Source organism: Camellia sinensis, chromosome 15, assembly GCF_055761805.1.
Source record: "Camellia sinensis isolate YWXY chromosome 15, ASM5576180v1, whole genome shotgun sequence".
Taxonomy (NCBI): Eukaryota; Viridiplantae; Streptophyta; class Magnoliopsida; order Ericales; family Theaceae; genus Camellia; species Camellia sinensis.
This window is the reverse complement of record NC_138975.1, coordinates 71,790,958-71,808,929: the sequence shown is the minus strand read 5'-3', so window position 1 is coordinate 71,808,929 and position 17,972 is coordinate 71,790,958. Positions and strand designations below refer to the sequence as shown.

Below are 17,972 nucleotides of genomic sequence, written 5' to 3'. Positions count from 1 at the left end.
TCTTGCCAATGCAAGCGTGGAAATGGCATCAAACAAACCCCCATGTCTTGCTGATGTGAGCATGGAATGACACCTAATAAACTTCGCATCTTGTCGATGCGAGCGTGGAATGGCATTCATTAAACCCCATGACTCGTCGATACAAGCAAAGGATGGCATCACCTGGCATTTAAACACCTCCATGACTCGTTGATACAGGCATGGGAAATCACCATTTGGCTCTTAATGAAACCATGACTCATCGATACGAGCATGGAATAACATACAATAGCATACCCTTGCCTCGTCAAAATAGGCATAGAATGGCATACCTTGGCATCATAATGGCATCCCTCTAACCACACAACAGTGTGCTTTATTATTTGGAATAGTTTTATCTAGAAAAAATTTGCAGGATTGGCACAAACCTGGAAAAGAATGGAAAGGAACTTGGCATAGGTACGACAAGGTGAGTACGACAGATACCGTCTGCTCTCGTCCCTTTACAATGCATGCTTGAATGAATGCTTGAGTTCCTGTTGCACACACTCCCTCACATATATTTTTGCACAACTGCCCCCGAACTACATTAGTCTGATTCCTTACAATCAAGGATATGTAGGCAACCTGCGAGTTCGATCACTTGCATGAATGTATGGCACTGCCTTAAGCCTTTGGGTTAAGTCAATTGGGATGATCTCGGGTCTTTGACATTCGTTTCTCATCACTCCATGATTGTTTGAGCTCTGTTAAAGAGAGGTAACTGTAGACACCCTATTTTTACTAACCTTAAGATTTTGGGCGCTTACAAGCCTCCTGATGATGAAATGGTACTTACTTCATCCCAGAAATGTTTAAAGGTTATTTAGAGTTGCTGTATAAACCTGTTTTATCCAAAAATTAACTTTTTATAAAAAAAATAACCATTTTACCCCTGGACTCATTTTTAGCCAAAAAAACCCAGTTTTTTAACCCCGGAAAGCCTGATTGTTCCTTGATTGATCATATTTTTCAAAATTAGTGACCCATTTTATTAAAAAAAACATTGATTAAAATGCAATTCAGCTTACTTGTGTCATAAGCAAGCCAAAGGCATAGGATCACGTAGTTGTGCATGCATGCATGGCATGTGTACCAAGGCAAAGTGCACATGTGCACGTTAGAAATGAGTGCTCACGTTGTTTGTATGTGCAAACAATCATTGTGCGTGCGCACATGGTCAATACGTGCGCACATGGTCAATACATGCGCACATTGAAGCATCACAGAGTTATTTTTGGTAACTCAATTTTGGTGCATTTTTGGTAGGAACAGTGGAGGGGAAAGTGATGAAACCCTAGAAGGGTTCCAGAGGCTTCCCCCAACTCTATAAATAGAGCCTCTCCCTCTCCCTTTGAAAGGGTTAAGGACTTGAAGCCTTTTTGTGCATTTTAAGAGCGAAATACACCCTCTCCTCCTCTCCTACGGCCTTAGCTCTAAAAATATCATATCCATAACAACTCTAAACACTGAAGAACACTTAAGGACTAAAGAACTTCAACCTAAATTCAGATTCCAAGCCTGAGGCAAGTTTGCAAGCAAAGAACTCTTTGTTTCGTTGCGTTATTCTCCGCATGCTCTTCGGTTCTTAAAAACCAGTAGGTAAACTACTTCTAATCTCTGTATTTCAATAGTCCTTTTGCTTATTTTTAGTAGTCAATCCATGCTAGGTTGTTAGTCCATCTTAACATCATCTAGTCTTTTAGTTTTTCTTACTATCTTGGCTCTTCTTGCATGCTTTCTTTCTTTTAGTTATCATGTACTTAGTTTACATTTATTCTTTTATTTGTTAGTTGTCTTCTTATGCATATTCATCATGTAGTAACCTCAAACTGGGTCTAGAACCATTCTTGTATCTTTAGTTGCATGCGTTAGGTCATATTTATTTTATGTTTTGCATGTAAGATGCAGAAGTGGGCATCCAAGTAAGTCTCTTTGTCTTTCTTGGCACATGTGATGGTTGCATTGTCCTTTAAATAATGCAAGTTTCTATGCTTTTTGTATGCAAAATTGTGTGTTTTGTATGTTTTCTTGAATATTGTGTATTTTAGTTTATATTTAAACACATGGGTTATCGTTAAAGGTTTCTTAATTCCTCTTTTAAAATTGAGTGGCGACTCTATGTCAATAAGGCAAGTCGGTGTGGAAAGCAATGCCTTAGACTCGAAAAAGGCATAAGGCCCACATATATTCAATGAATAATATGAGTGAATGCAGGGCTCCCTTATATAAGAGAAGAAGAAGCTTAGGTATAGAAACTCTATCTATGGTAATACACAATATGGTAATATAAATATATACAACTAACACCTCCCTCAAGCTCAAGGTGGTAATGCAGATATCAACTTAAGCTTGGAAAGTAAGGCGGAAAAGCATTCTGGAGGATGAGCCTTGGTGAAGATGTTGGCTGTCTGATCGGCGTAGATAATAAAGATAAGACGAACAGTGCCACTAGTAACATGTTTCCGTATCAAGTGACAATCAATCTCAATATGTTTGGTGCGATCATAGAAGACATCATTATGGGCAATCTGAATAGCACTCTAATTATCACAATAAAAGTTAGTAGTAGCCGAATGAGAAACCCTCATATTAGAAAAAAGCCAAAGAAGCCACACAAGCTCCTGAATAATGTCAGCAAGAGCACGATACTCAGCCTCTGTACTAGAATGAGCATTGAGAGTTTGCTTCTTACTGTACCAGGTAATGAGAAAGTCACCTAAGAAGAAGCAGAATCATGTGGTAAAATCATGTAGTAGAACAGTGGTCAGTAGGATCCCCTATCCAATCTGTATCAGAAAAAGCCTATAATTGTATAGAAGAGTCTACTAAGTAGTGAGGACCATGAAACATAGTTCCTTAGAGATAGCGCAAAATGCGAAACAGAGCATCATAGTGCAAAGAGCGAGGAGCAGCCATGAACTAACAATGTGAATAACATAAGCAACATCTGGACGAATAACCGTGAGATAGACAAGATTGCGAATTAACCGTGAATAACCTGGTACTATCAAGAGGTGTGAGATAAGTCTAAGAATCAACTGGGGTAGGAGCAGTCTTGCAATCGGTAAGACCAGTATAAGCCAAGAGATTAGAGGTATGCTTGGCCTCGATGAGAAAGTGACTAGAAGGATTATGAGAAATTTCCTAGCTAAGGAAGTAGCTAAGCAAACCCAGATCATTCATCTCAAACTGGCTACTGAGAAACTACCTGAGACTAGAGATACCTACTGCGTCATCTCCAGAGATGATCATATCATCCACATAGAGAAGAAGAAGAATAATACCACGCTCTGTCTTATGTATAAGCAAAGCAGAATCATAGGTATTAGAGGAGAATCCAAAGTCAAGAATAGTAGAACTGAACTTGACAAACCAAACACGAGAAGCTTGTATCAAACCATACAAGGCACAAAGAAGTTTGTAGACTTTAGTGAAGGGAACTAAGAAAGTAAGAGGAGGCTGCATATAAACTTCCTTAGCGAGATCACCATTGAGAAAGGCATTCTTGAAATCCATATAACAAAGGCTCTAATGGCGAGCAGAAGCGACGACACGTAGGCTGCGAACTAAAGCAAGATGGGCAACATGAGCAAATGTTTCCTCAAAATCAATCCCATATTCTCGACTAAACCCCTAGGCAACAAGACGAGCTTTGTGACGTTTAATGGAACCATTAGAGTGGGTTTTGATCTTGTAAGCCCATTTGCAACTAGCAACACTCTTTCTAGGTAGAAGGTCTATATGCCAGGTATGAGTTTTAATTAGAGCTTGTGTAGTTCATCAATCATAGCTTGCTGCTAAAGAGGTTAGAACAAACCTCTCAATAGGAAGTAGGTTCATGAGAAGAAAAAACAATAAAACCAACAATGAAATCACGAAGGACAAAAGGTTGTGTTACATGAGTAGAATAACGAAGAGGTACCTCTAGTGTAGAAGATAATGTAGTGGAATCAAGGGATGCATGAGGCTCACTGTGAGAGAAAATGAAGACAAGACTACGAAGTGGAGCAGGAACAGGAACAAGAACAGGAACAGGAGCAGGCTCAGGATCAAGGAGTGGAGCAGCAATGCCAGGAGACGGAGTAGAATCCTCAGGATGGGCCGGAGTCATCATGTCGGAAGTAGTGTCTGTATCAAGCTCATTAAACAGAAGACAAGGATCTGTAAGAAATGATGTAGTGAGAGGAGTGGACAAATAAAATTTAGATATGGAGGAGAACATCTTGTGTTCCCAAAATACCACATGACGAGAGACATGAAGGCGACAAGAAAGTGGATCCCAACAACGATAACCTTTATGTTCAATAACATACCCTAAGAAGCAATACAAACGGGCACAAAGTTTTAATTTGGTTGAAAAAGAACAAAACAAGCACATCCAAACACACGAAGACCATTATAGGTAAGGGGTATGCCATACAGACGCTCATATAGGGTTTGATTGCTGATGGTAGGGGAATGGACACAGTTGATAGTATAGACGGTTGTAAGAGCAGCTTCCACCTAAAAACGTTCAAGACAAGAAGAGATTAAAAGAGCACATATAGTGTTTAGGATATGGCAATGTTTACGCTCAACACGACTATTTTGTTTGGAGGTACCAAGACAAGAATAGTGAGAAAGTGTACCATTTTGATAAAGGAATCCCCAAAAATGAGTTTTTTTGTATTCCTGGGCATTATTAGCACGAAACATTTTGATAGTGGAAGAAAATTGAATTTTGACCGTGGGAAAAATCATACTATATTTAGGTCTCATTTGGGAATAAGCTTTTTAGTAATTTTTTGATTTTTTGGCTAAAATATGATGTAAAAAAATTAGTATGTTTGAGATGATTTTTTGATTTTTTACGAAAAGATGTGCAAAAATTAGAAAGAAAATGAAATCTTTGACTTTTTGGTATAGGTTGTTGGCTTTTTGATTTTTTTAGTGACTTTTTGGCTAAAATCACTACTTGCCAAACGAGGCCAATTGTAACTCAGAGCGAGATTTCATAAGAAATAACTAGGTAAAACGAGTGAAATCATCGACAAATATGACAAAGTATTTAGATCCCCCCATAGTGATATTAGGTGAAGGCCCCCAAACATCAGAGTGTATGAGATCAAAAGGTGCATGAGATATAGAGGTACTAGTATTAAATGGTAAAGTAGGTTGTTTTGCAAGTTGACGAGATAGACAATCTATTTTATCATTTAGAACGCCTAATTGACCATTTGAAACTAGAGAGCGTAAACGATCAAAAGACACATGACCTAACTGAGAATGCCATAAAACAAGAGGGGAACTAGTAGTAACAGAAGCAACAGTCTCGACAGTGGAAGGACTGGAGGAGGCAATGCGAAGGTGGATGAGTTTATACAGACGTCCATGTCTACGATCTATCCCGAGTGTTTGTCCCGTCTTCAGATCCTACACAACACAATCAGTTGGAGAAAATATAATAGTGAGGCCAAGATTACAAAGTTGACCAATAGAAATAAGATTAAGTGTAAGATTGAGGATCATAAGTGTGAGGGAGAGAGATATTAGAGGTAGAAATATGGCCTATTTGACTAACATGTATTTGAGAATCATCAGCAATGTGAATGATAGATAAATGACAAGGACATGTGGTAAAAGAAAACAGTGTAGGGTCAGAGGTCATATAGTTGCAACAAGCTGAATCAAAATACCATGAAGAGGTACCTAGAGTAACTGAGAGAGTAGTGGAGGGTGTACCAGAAGTAGAGAAAAACCTTGTTCACAATAGCTTCAATATCATGAACAGTGTAAGTGGAAGATGAGGCAAGTGCAATAATAGTAGAGGAAAACTGAGCCGGAGAATAATGCTACCTAATAGAGAATCCAGAAAAGCCACAATATAGAGGAAACTATCTAAATAATCCATGAAGTGATCAAAGTATTAGTCACAAAAAAGGCCCGGTGGTGTCGGAGTAAAATTTAGGGAAATAGAGTGTCCCAGTGAATTCAAAACATCGAAAATAGTTGGATAACAGCTGAGTTGGCCCAGAAACAGCTAAAAAATGGACCTGTAGATGACCAGGTGTGAAATAAGCCAAAAATGACGTCAGCAATAGGTAAGGGTAATGTCAGCGTGCACAGCGCACGTTAACAGAAGAGGCATACAACACACGGTAGCTACAGAGACGTACACAGTGCATAATAACAGAAAAGGCACAAGAACACATGAAGCTGATGTCAATAATGATGTGCACAGGAGCACGGAGGTTGACGTCAGATAGGGCTGACATCAAAAAGGTCAACTGTTGAAGCGACTAGATTGGAACAGCGCGGCGGAGATAGCTAGGGTGGCTTCGCGGCTAGGGCTGACGTTGCGCGTGATTGCTTGTTGGAGAGTGGAAGCAGAAGCGATAGCAATTGACGCGTTGATGACAAAATCGTCTTGTGAGCGTGTGTGGAGAACTTGCTAGTGATGAGGTTAGTGGTGTTGGAATCGTGAGAAGATTCCGATCAATTTGATGATAAGGTCGAAAAAAATTTGGTCACCGTAACCGTGCTTGAACATAGGTGCTACAGTGCCACTATGTACGGGTAGTGAGCAAAGGAAAAAAAAAGACTACGACTTAAAACCTGTGCTCTGATACCATATTATGATATTAGAGAGAGAGAAAAAAAGAAAGAGAGAAAACTCAGTATTATATTCAATGAATAATATGAGTGAACACAAGGCTCCTTTATACAGGAGAAGAAGAAGCTAAGTATAAAAACTCTATCTATGGTAATGCACAATATGGTAATATAAATATATAAAGCTAGCAGTTTATATTGGAACCAAGCATTTCAGTGTCATCCATGGTGAAGATGATGAGTAATGTATTAGATAATAATGGTGAAGATGATGAGTGTTGGAAGATGACGAAGAAATACAATGTTTATATGTTTAAACCCTAAACCCTATAGGTGATGATAGTGTGTGAAAAGTATTTTGTGTTTTTAAATATGAAATCTTTGAATGGGTAGAATACACCCCCATATTGTCCTTAATGGTCGTTTCATTTGAGGATATTATTAAAATATAAATTTAGGGAAGTTCTATTTGCACAGCACTAATTCCCTCAGTACACACCATTAACAGATTAAGAGTAATTTTATTTACGCACCACTAATCCTCTCAATACATACCATTATGTAGTACAAACGCATAATAATTTTTAGGGTTTGAAAATATCTTAGTTCACACCTTAACTTTCCACTACTAGTCCTAAGGTAACACACTACCTGTCTGTTTGAATACACACTATAATCCACACCCAAATATCTCCATTTTCAGAACACCAGAGACCTCCATCTTCAGAATTCCATAGATCTCCATCGTTGGCGTTGAAGATCTCCATCGCCAGCAGAGGGTTTCATTCAGCTGGTACATTATCGTCGTTTCAAATCTCCATCATCGCTGTCGTTTCGTTGTTGGCTTGCCAATGCATTGTCGTCGTTTCAGATCTCCATCTTCATCGTCGTTTCACTGTTATTTCACCAGTGCATTGTCGGTGTTGAAGATTTGTCATTCTCACCCTTGATTCACACATTTGATTCTCACCTTGATATGTTTTCCTATTTTCTTTTGATTTGGTTACTAATTCAAATTAAAATATTGAATTTTATATATATGAACATTTATAATTTGGTCAATCTTAATAATTTGAACAAAATTGTTTTGTTCGAATAAAAATGATCGAACATTTTGTAAAAGTTCAACTCTAATTATCCAAACATGTGACAAACAAAGTCATCTTCCCAATGGTTATACGAACGAGATTAACAAAAAATCAAAAAGCTAAAGGATTTTTTTTTTTTTTTTAGAGGACCCAAAAAGATAAATATAAACTGATCATTTCATTGTTGCACTATTCGAAATCAACAATCTTAGTGTCATCCATGGTGTGCAAATATTCAAAACCAATTGATTTCAATATTTTTAAACCCTAAAACCAATTGATTTCATTGTTCTTAAATCCTAAATCTTCAAAATCAATTTATTTTGGATGTTTATGTGTATAGGTGATGATGTTGTCTGAAGAGTGTTTTGTGTTTTTTGTTTTTATATATGAAATATTTGAATCGATAGAATACACCCTCGTATTGTCTTTAATGGTCTTTTCATTTGAGGATATTATTAGAATACAAATTTAATCTGTTAATGGTGTGTATTCTAACCATTCAAAGATTTCATATTGAAAAATACAAAATTAATACTCTTCACACACCATAATCACCTAGAGGGTTAAGGGTTTAAACATATAAACACTATATTTCTTCATTATCTTCCAGCATACATCATCTTCACCATTATTATCTAATACACTACACTCATCATCTTCACCATGGATGACAATGAGATGGTTGGTTCCGATATAAACATTAAAAATGTTGATTTGAATATTGAAAAGGTTAGTTTATTGCATAGCTGTTTAGTTTTTTATTTATCTCATTCATATAATGATTGGGAAGACGAGTTTGTTCACTATGTGTTCAGATAATCAGAGTTGAATTTTTGCACAATGTTCAATTATTTATATTTGAGCAATATAATTTTGTTCAAATTATTAAGATTGACAAAATATTAATACATAACAAATTGAACATTTTCAGTTAGTTTGGTTAAAACAAATTAGACTTTTATTCTTTGTTCAGATATAAATTTTTGAAATTAGTTCAACTCTATATTCATGAAGAGGACTATATATTTTTTTTTTGGGTTAAATTTTTTACAGAATTCTATACCCACCCAATGTAGCAATGTTGAAATTGATTGTGTTGTTGATACACAAGTGAATTTGTTACTAAAAATGTACAATCATGTTTGAAAATTACAATAAATTGTGGTTCATTTTAATACTCTCTCTCTCTCTCTCTCTCTCTCTCCCTGTGGTGGAGGAGGAGACATGAGGGTTAGGTTACAATAGAGGTGGAGAGGAGATGAATCACGATGGTAGGGATGGGCAACAGTGTTGATCATGATGGCGAAGGTAGGGATTGGGGTTGTTCACAATGGCAGTGGGGGGAGTGAGGTTGTTCATTATAGGTTGGGAAGGGCGTACTATGGTAGAAGGATGGACGGCGGAGTTGGCAAGGAACAACAGGGCTGGAGAAGAGGGGTTAGTGGTGGCTGCAGCAACGAGTGTTGGAGAAAAGGGGTTGATGGCATTGGCAAGAAGGTAGGGATGCTGGGGAGAGGGCAACGACCGAAGAGAAAGGGTGGCTGCTTGCTATCAGCTATCAGCTATCGGCATTAGTTGTGGTTAGGGTTTTGGTGGAGGAGGAAGGGTAGTTTAATATTATTTGAAAAATAGTGGTATGTATTGAGAAAAAAAATCAGAACTTTCAATTTGAGTGTAGTGTGAACTAAGCACAAAGGGAGGTGATGGTGTGTATTGAAATAGTTAGTCGTGTGTAAATAGAATTTTCCATAAAAATTAAATTAAATTAAAGAGTGTAAAAAAGTTAGAAGTACGGTGTAAGTAGAATTACCTTTTATTAAATCAAGGAAGAAACTTTTTTTTTTTTTTTTGTATCAAATTGAGAATTCATCAAATTTAAATTTGATAAAATTTAAAAAGATAAAGTATCGATGATTATTTTTTTTCATCAAATTTGATGAAAAGGAAAATTTGGGATGAGAGGAGAATTTTTCTTTACTTGGAAACCAGTTAAGAACCTTGTGACTCTGGATGGTGGTGGTGCTCCTTCTCTTGTTCAACAACATTGGTAATCTTTCTCTTCCTCCTAACTGTGGTTAAGCTAACATTGGAAGGTTGCTGCAATAGTTGACATTGCATCATATCGAGTAATCGCGACTGCAAATGCTTGTTCATCTCCATCACATGTTTTCCCATTCTTGTGGCCCAAGCTTCACTCTCCAGCCTTGTTTCCACCATCATTTCCATAGCTGCAGTTGTCTCCCCGGTCTGTTCAATCACAATCACAACCACAATCATGCCAAGCCATGAGAGAGAGAGAGAGAGAGAGAGAGAGAGAGAGAGAGAGAGAGAGAGAGAGAACCTCCAACTCAAGGATCTGTTGTTTCAGTAAATTGGTGGTTCGAAATTCAAAGGCAATACAATGACCTTCATCCCTAGAAGAACTTGAAAGTAGGTAAGTAAGTAATCCTTCAAATGAGTTGGCTGGCTTAGGATACTTATCAAGCACAGAAACTCTGAACTGGTTAAAGGTTTTATGATTATGGTTCATCCTAGGAAACAGTGACAATCGTGGGATCACAACCAAATTAGTTATGAAACCTGCAAATAAATCAGAGAATGACTTTAAAAGACTCGTGCAGTTACGTCATACAAAATGTAAAATTCCCCAACCTTGTTTCAACTTTGTATTTAAAATGTTGGAACATATAAATCCCATCAAAATGAACGTTTATGTCATCCTGTTAAGCAAAGCTTAGGGCCCATTTGATTATGTTTTCATTTTATTTTTTCTGTTTTTATTTTCAAAAAACATAGAAAATTAGCAATATGAATCTAGAAACCTTCAAAAATTAGAGTTAAAAACTATAGGAGTGGACATTGGATGGTATTAAATTCCCCTAACCCAACTACAAAATTAATTTAAAAAAAAAAAAAGAGATTCCACTTGCCTTTTAGGTGGTTGAATCTTCGAATGATTACACAATTGGCAACATCCCAAAGGCAGGCAGTGCAATCTTCAGATGCAGAGACCAAGCCCAACCCGCAAAATGTCAAAGCAGTTATAGATCCACTGCATCAACAAAGATTGGTTAGTTCTCAGTTTTTGTTTGTGTTCACGTCAACAACAAATGTACACAAGTTTTTAAACTAGGTATAGAGACTAGAGAGGATCATTATAGAACACTCATTGCCACCCTTTTATGTATGTGAAATTGAGTGTGTAAATTTACATCCACAAAATTATATTAAACCATATAGTGAAAAAGCCAACTGGCTAAGTTGCAAGTTAGAGATTAATGCAAACTTATGATAACTCTTTTTATTTATTTATTTATCGAACTTATGATAACTTTGACTGTACATTTTTACGTGAAAAATTATTCAAGAATATATACATTGCGGCAAATAGGACCATTTGATTTTCTATAAAGTAACATCATTAGTCTATAAAAATCACAAGAAAAGTTTTAAACTGTTAAAGTTGGTTTGGATTCTCATGTCACGCTCACTAATTCTGGGTCACCACTGCCCTCAATGAGTTGGGGTCAAGCTATGGCTCAAGTCCATCTTACAGGAGTGATCGTGGATCCCCCATGTCTACGGGCCCATGTCTCACTTAATAGGTAGGGGCTCCTATGTTCATACCCAGGGATGGTTGCCACATGCTGGTTGTCCCTTTCTACACTTTTTTACAATCTTTTACGGAGTAACCAAAAAGAGGAAGGAAAAAAAAAAGGTTTAAATTCAACAATTTCACTAACTCTTTCTACATCTAAATAGAGTATTTTTCTATAAAGCATTTTGAGAGTTCCAAACCCAAGATTTTACTTGCAACAAAGACTACGGATATAGAACTAGCCACATAAAATAATCCTAACCATACATATCAGATGGTGAGACCTATCATAAGAAAATACAATTTACTCAAATTTCTCCACTTATATGTTATGTCTATAATCAATTCTATATCTTTAGACTTATTGTACTGACTTGTGTCCCGTTAGCAAGGTTGGCTCATCCTCTAAAACAATTGAAGTATCTTCCACCACTCCAAAATCAAGTGTATTCAAGAAAATTGTTCCATCTGCACTACCAGAAAATAACTTCTTGTCTGTTGGATCAACAACTATTGCAGTAATTAGTAGCGGAAAAGCTCGAGTTTGTAAAAGTCTTCCAGTAACCAGGTCCCATACCTACAATACGAAATAAGTCATTTTGAGTGACAAAAATACTCATGCTAGGAAGATATTATTATGAAACAACTAACATAATTAAGTAACCTTGCATGTGCCATCGAGAGAGCTTGATAAAAAAATTGAACTTGAGCTATTTGATGCAGTTAATAGGCCCGTTATAGAGGATGAATGCTCTAATGAAAAATTTAGTATTAAAGGCACAGTCCAACAATCTGTCTCGTCTACCAAACTTCCACCAAACAATGTGATTACAAAGTTAGTTATTTATTTTTCCTGAAAAATAAAACTAAATGACATTCAAATAGGAACATTCTATTGTGGAAGAAAGGAAGATTCACATTTTTTACCCGATCATAGGCCAAATAATGATCATGCCATCTTCTGAACCAGAAATAAGAAATGAATCATCGCTGGAAAATGTCAAGCAAGTCACTAATTTATGATGTGCGCACCAAGTCCTGACCAATCTCCCATTTGAAATCTACAAATTACCATGGCACTCAATATTTGGAAATAATGACTACAAATAATATGTACGAATTAAGCTAATGGCCTACAAAGACAACTATTTAGTAATTTTTTTATATTGTGATAAAAAAAAAATGATCTTTGCATATGGGGCTACAAAAAGAGTTTATTAACCTCCCAAACATAAGGATTTCCAGAAGGGGCTCCACCAACAATATATGTGCCATCCTTTGTGCATGTTATTTGTCCAATGGACTCCATTGTGTAGCTCCGGACCGGTGCTTGAGGCTGAATATCAATACATCATACAAATAAGTAAATTGAGTTTCACAACAAAAATCTGGAATGATGTTTAATAGAACAAAATATTATCGGATCATAAGCTCTAATTTACAAAGTTAACTTCCTTAATTCAATAAAAAAATAAAAATTTAAAAAATCCTTGATATGTCTGTTTTCATTATTGTTTTGCAAAATATGTCAAATTCAAGTGATTGTAACCAATGATCGCTATGATAGATGAAATTTAAAAGTAATTACTCATAGCTAGGGGTGCAATTTGAGCAGGTTCAATCTGAGGAACATGAACCCAGCTTGAATTTTTTTAGGGCTTGGACAAAATATTTTTAAATTCAGTACGAATTTGGATAAAAATTCAGAAGCCTAAATTAAATTTGGGCGGGCTTGGGCAAAAACGTCAAACAACTCAAACAACCCAAAACCTGAATTATTATATATATAAATAGTAAAAATATATAAATTATTAGCCATTATATGATATCAAAGTAATTTAGATTATTAAATCATATTGAATATATATTATATATACAAATAATAGAAAATCTTACTTTTTTTATTTTCACTCATAAATTGTAAAGACTACCATAGTAGCATCTCTCTTATATTATATAAATTATTTTTTTTATGGTATTAATGATTTTCTATAAATAAAAAAAATTAAATAGAGTCAAATTTTAATAATTTAATAATTTAGCTGGAAAAAAAAGTAAAATTTATTTACAATTCGGACAACTCGAACAATTCGGATTTAACTCGGATCGGGCTTGGGTAGGTAACCTAGGATTACAATTCGGACCTGAACAAGTCTTAACACAACTTAAATTAGGCTTAGATAGCCTTCCAACCTAACCGAACCTGTCCGAGTTACACCCTTCACATCATTACTTTTGTCCATTTAAGCATATGCTATTCACAACGGTAAAGAGCATATTATTACAAACCAAAAATAGAGCAAAACTAAAAAATCCAGCTAATAGCTAATTAATGATAAAGAGCTTATTCTTTGTCAATACTTGGACTAGACTTTTTCATTAATATAATAATGACATTTAGCTAACCAGTTGTTTTAAACCATCACATCATGTTTTGGATGAGAAGAAAGAAGAAAATCAACAAGGGACACAAGGGGGGGGGGGGAAATAGCAAAAACATGAAACACTTGTTATCGATTTCAACACATTTTTCACTGATTTCAAAATATTTTTTAGCTTTTTCACTCATTTTCAAAACAATTTTCACCCCAATCTCGATGCAAACCAGTGTCCCAAGGTAGAAGTTAGCATTATCCAGACAAAAATTGACACAAATATAAACACCAATTGCATTTCCTAAATATACAGAGACCATCATTGCTCACAAAAATAACGTATAGAAAGGGCTTCTATAGACCAATCAGCTATATATTACTTCTTGCTAGGATTCAAAAGCCTACATGATTCAACTTAAAAGAAACGTCAACAAATAGAACATTTAACTTGTAACAAAACACATATACAAATTCATATGTAGGCAATTCAAAGTACTCAATTCCCAACTTACTCTATACCAGTGGCATAGCCAGAAATTTGATTCAATGATATCATTAAGCTATTTGCCTTCGATATCATTATTTCATATTATTAGTTCTACAAAAATTATTAAAATAAGCTTTCACATAATATACCACAACAGAAATATAAAATCATATATTTGCAATAATAACATTGCATACATAATTTAAATTTGTTGGATTTCACCAAATGAACTGAGATAGAAAAAAAAGACAAAGTAAGACTTCATTTGAAGAAGAAAAAAAATCATAAACATTTAACAATCTCATGCTTAAAAAATAAGATAAGAAAGAGAGAGAGAGAAGTAACTCTTAACTAAATTTTACTTTTAAAAAGAAAAATTTAATATACAAAATTTTTTTTTATACAAAATGATGACTTATTATTTCCCCTTCATTTGCAATTACAACACTCACAATTGCCCTCATAATTTTTATAAATACCATTAACACATCATTTTGGATATATTTTCTATTTAAACTGTCTATTTTCAAAATCATTTTGACACAATCATATTTACTTTTTAACAATTTTACTTATGCTAATTTATGAAAACCTGTCAATAAAATTGCATAATACTAGTAACCATTTCCTTTTTAATTTTTTTGTTTATATTTAAAAAAAAATTAAAAACTATCATATAAACTTGTTTATTAAGTTTTTGAGTTTATAAACAAGTCTCTCAAATTAAAAACTAAGTTAAAAATTATAACTGAAAAAATGTGTTTACAAAAGTTTAAAAACAACAGAAAAACTCGGAAGCAACATGGAAGCAATGTGGAAGGAACACAGATGCACAAGGTCAGTTGTTCTAAATTTTTTTAAATATTTGTTCAAACCAAGCATGTTTTCAATTTTTATTTTTCTAAAACTAAAGAAAAGTTAGTTTACAAATTTTTTATAAACATAAAGGAATGTACCAAACGGCATCTATATAATCTTTAAAAAAAATTAAAACTTTAGTGGGCTTAATTAAACCCACTAAATTATGTAGAACTCTGTCCACAGCTAACACCAATCTGATCAAGTAATGAAAATGACAACTTATTTAAAAACTCATGAATGAAGGAAGACAAATTAGATACCAACCCAAATTAAGTTTTTCCTCCCAAGTGAAGTCGGCTATTTTACAGATTTAAAAATAAATAAATAAATAAGCATACTCAGAGCTCATGGGAAATCTTGATAAAAAACTTGAACTCTCAATGCATAAAACTCCTGCTACAGTTGCACGCATGCTAAATTGAGAATGAAACTTGCACATTTGAGTGATGAATTAAAATTTTCCATATGCTCCTTTAATTAGAATGGAGATGGAAAAACATTCAATAATGTGGATCACTGGCTCTATATATATACAAAAATACTACGAACTCACTTTTATCAACTCATAATTCATCTTGTGTGGTGAAAATTAAAAAACTAAATTGATGAAATGTAGGATTTATGTATAAATGAATAAATTTTGGATTTATAAGTCTAAGTTTGTAGTGTTGTTTATATATATATATCATCCTAGTGCTGCAATTCACAGAGAGAAGAAACACAGTATTTGAAAGAGATCTTGAGATTGAGCTAGAGGGTATTATTGAGATTAATTACCTTATTGAAGGGCCAAATAAAGATGACCCCACCAGCAACTGAGCCCTGCCTGTGTATCTGAGAAGCCACAAGACACTGGTTTGCCAAGCAGATGAGTCCATGAGGAGGTGAAGCACTGGTTGGTATGTGGAGGAGATTTTCCCCACTCTCTATGTCCAATATTGTTGTTCCTATCCCCAAGCTCGTCACTGCAAACTACCAATGCCTCCTTACCAATTCCACCCATATCTCTTTCTCTCTCTCTCTCTCAAGCAACTTTTTCTTTTCTCTCTCTAGACAAAGACAAAACAGTTTTGAAGCTGCAAGCATGCAAAGCACTATGTAACATTGCCAAAGTGGCAAATGTGGTTGAAAATTTTGGCACATTAGAGCATCTCCAACGGTAGTAGGCATTTTGCCTATCTAAATATTACTATAAAGTATATATTTTATTTTGCCTATCAATTGTTTTATGTTTCTACTCCAACCATGCTCTTTATTTTAGCTATTTATCTAAATACTATTAATTTTATAGAATGCCATGTCAACAACAAAGATGGAGGGAAATGATCCTAATGATTGAATACATTTTGCCTAGCGTTGAAGGCTAGCTACATGTAGCTAGTGAATATGAGTTGAGCCAAAATGCCTAATCATATGCCTAGTGCATTGGAATTGAAAAAAGTGAATCATACTAGGCATTTTAACTAACAACTATTATATGCCTAGTGCATTGGAGATGCTTATGGCAGATCACTAGCTATTAATGCAGCTCTTCTACATTTGTTCACCATGCAGTGTTGCTGCCTATTCCAGCAGGACACATCATTGTAACCGCTGTGATGATAAAGTCATCATGAAAATAACTTTATAAACTCCAGCAGAAACTAAAATTTCAAATCACATATTCAAATTTGAAAAAGTGTGAAGTTTTTATTATTTTTTATAATTTATATTCAATTTAGATCTTATTTTATAGAATTTTTAAAAATATAAATTTTATCAAAAATAGATATGTATATCGAAAATAGCGGAATTTTAAAGTTTGAAACGTAAAAAATAAGAGGAAATTACACGTTAATTACAAATTCGTCAAAAAATTTATAATTTTATTTTTTAATATTTGTAAAGCTTATTACTAAGCTGAAATTTTTTTTTCAAACTCCCACTAATGTGAAATTACCCCCCAAAAATAATAGCTACCATATAAGTATGTAAACTATTTTTGTTAAATTTGTGCTTGCACAAAATAAGGATATATTATGGAACTTTATCAATTAAAAATATAATAATAGAACTTAATGAAATACAAGTGCATGCAAAAAAAAAAAAAAAAAATCCTTGAATAAATTTACTTAATTACCTTTTATTTACCAAGAAATTACTCTACTAAACCTGATCTCTTTTTCGGTTCAGCCAAATTTCTCTCTTTTTTGCACCCAACCAAAATGGATCCATGGAAGTGTAGGGCAGCAATCACACCCTCAAAAAATTTGAAAATATCAAATACTATATTAATAATTAATAAGATAAATACAAAATCTTCAAAGTTCACAATCAATTATAATTATAAAGATTTGTAAATTTAAAAAACAATTAATTAATGTAGATTTATCAAATATTAATGTCCAATTTTGTTAACTTGACACAACAGATCAATGTGAACTATGCATATTTATAAAAGGATGTCAAACTGTAGCTCGATTTTTTTGTGCCCTCTCTCGGAAGACGAATAAGCCCTACAGTATCGGTCTCCCGAGGTTCTGAATTTGATCTCACAAGTGCAATGTGAAATAGATAAACACCCAAGAGTCCCAATTCGACAAATCTTTTGAAAAATCAATTTTGAATCAAAAATGCCAAAAATGGACTGTTTTGCCAGATACAGAGTCATCACCTAAATATTTTTTGAGAAATTTAGGAAACCAATGACTCGTGCCAAAGGCCACGTGTCCGTCATCACCAAGATTGTATTGGCTTGGGAAGTTAGGTACAAGAGGGGAAGGTCATGAATTGAGCACCCCCTGCTCGCCCGATCAAAAATCGGTCTCTACTGATCATGATATGAATCTTATTTACATTATATACTCTTATTTCGATTTATTAGGCTAGCATTACTATGTGATGTGCACACATACAAGTATAGACTAAATTGCAAGAATTTGAACATTTCGATTCATGTTTATTTTTTA

General features: G+C 34.6%; 1 protein-coding gene across 1 annotated transcript; it reads right to left on the bottom strand.

Annotated features, from left to right (window-relative positions):
* Nucleotides 1–9,692: 9,692 nt before the first annotated feature.
* Nucleotides 9,693–16,027, bottom strand: LOC145813056 (uncharacterized). The gene is made up of 7 exons (XM_082908320.1): nucleotides 15,841–16,027; nucleotides 13,907–13,977; nucleotides 12,524–12,637; nucleotides 11,676–11,878; nucleotides 10,634–10,755; nucleotides 10,045–10,283; nucleotides 9,693–9,950 (listed from the first exon to the last, which is right to left on the bottom strand). The coding sequence occupies exons 1-7, from the start codon at nucleotides 16,025–16,027 to the stop codon at nucleotides 9,693–9,695; spliced, it is 1,194 nt and encodes a 397-aa protein (XP_082764446.1).
* Between the last annotated feature and the right edge of the window lie 1,945 nt (nucleotides 16,028–17,972).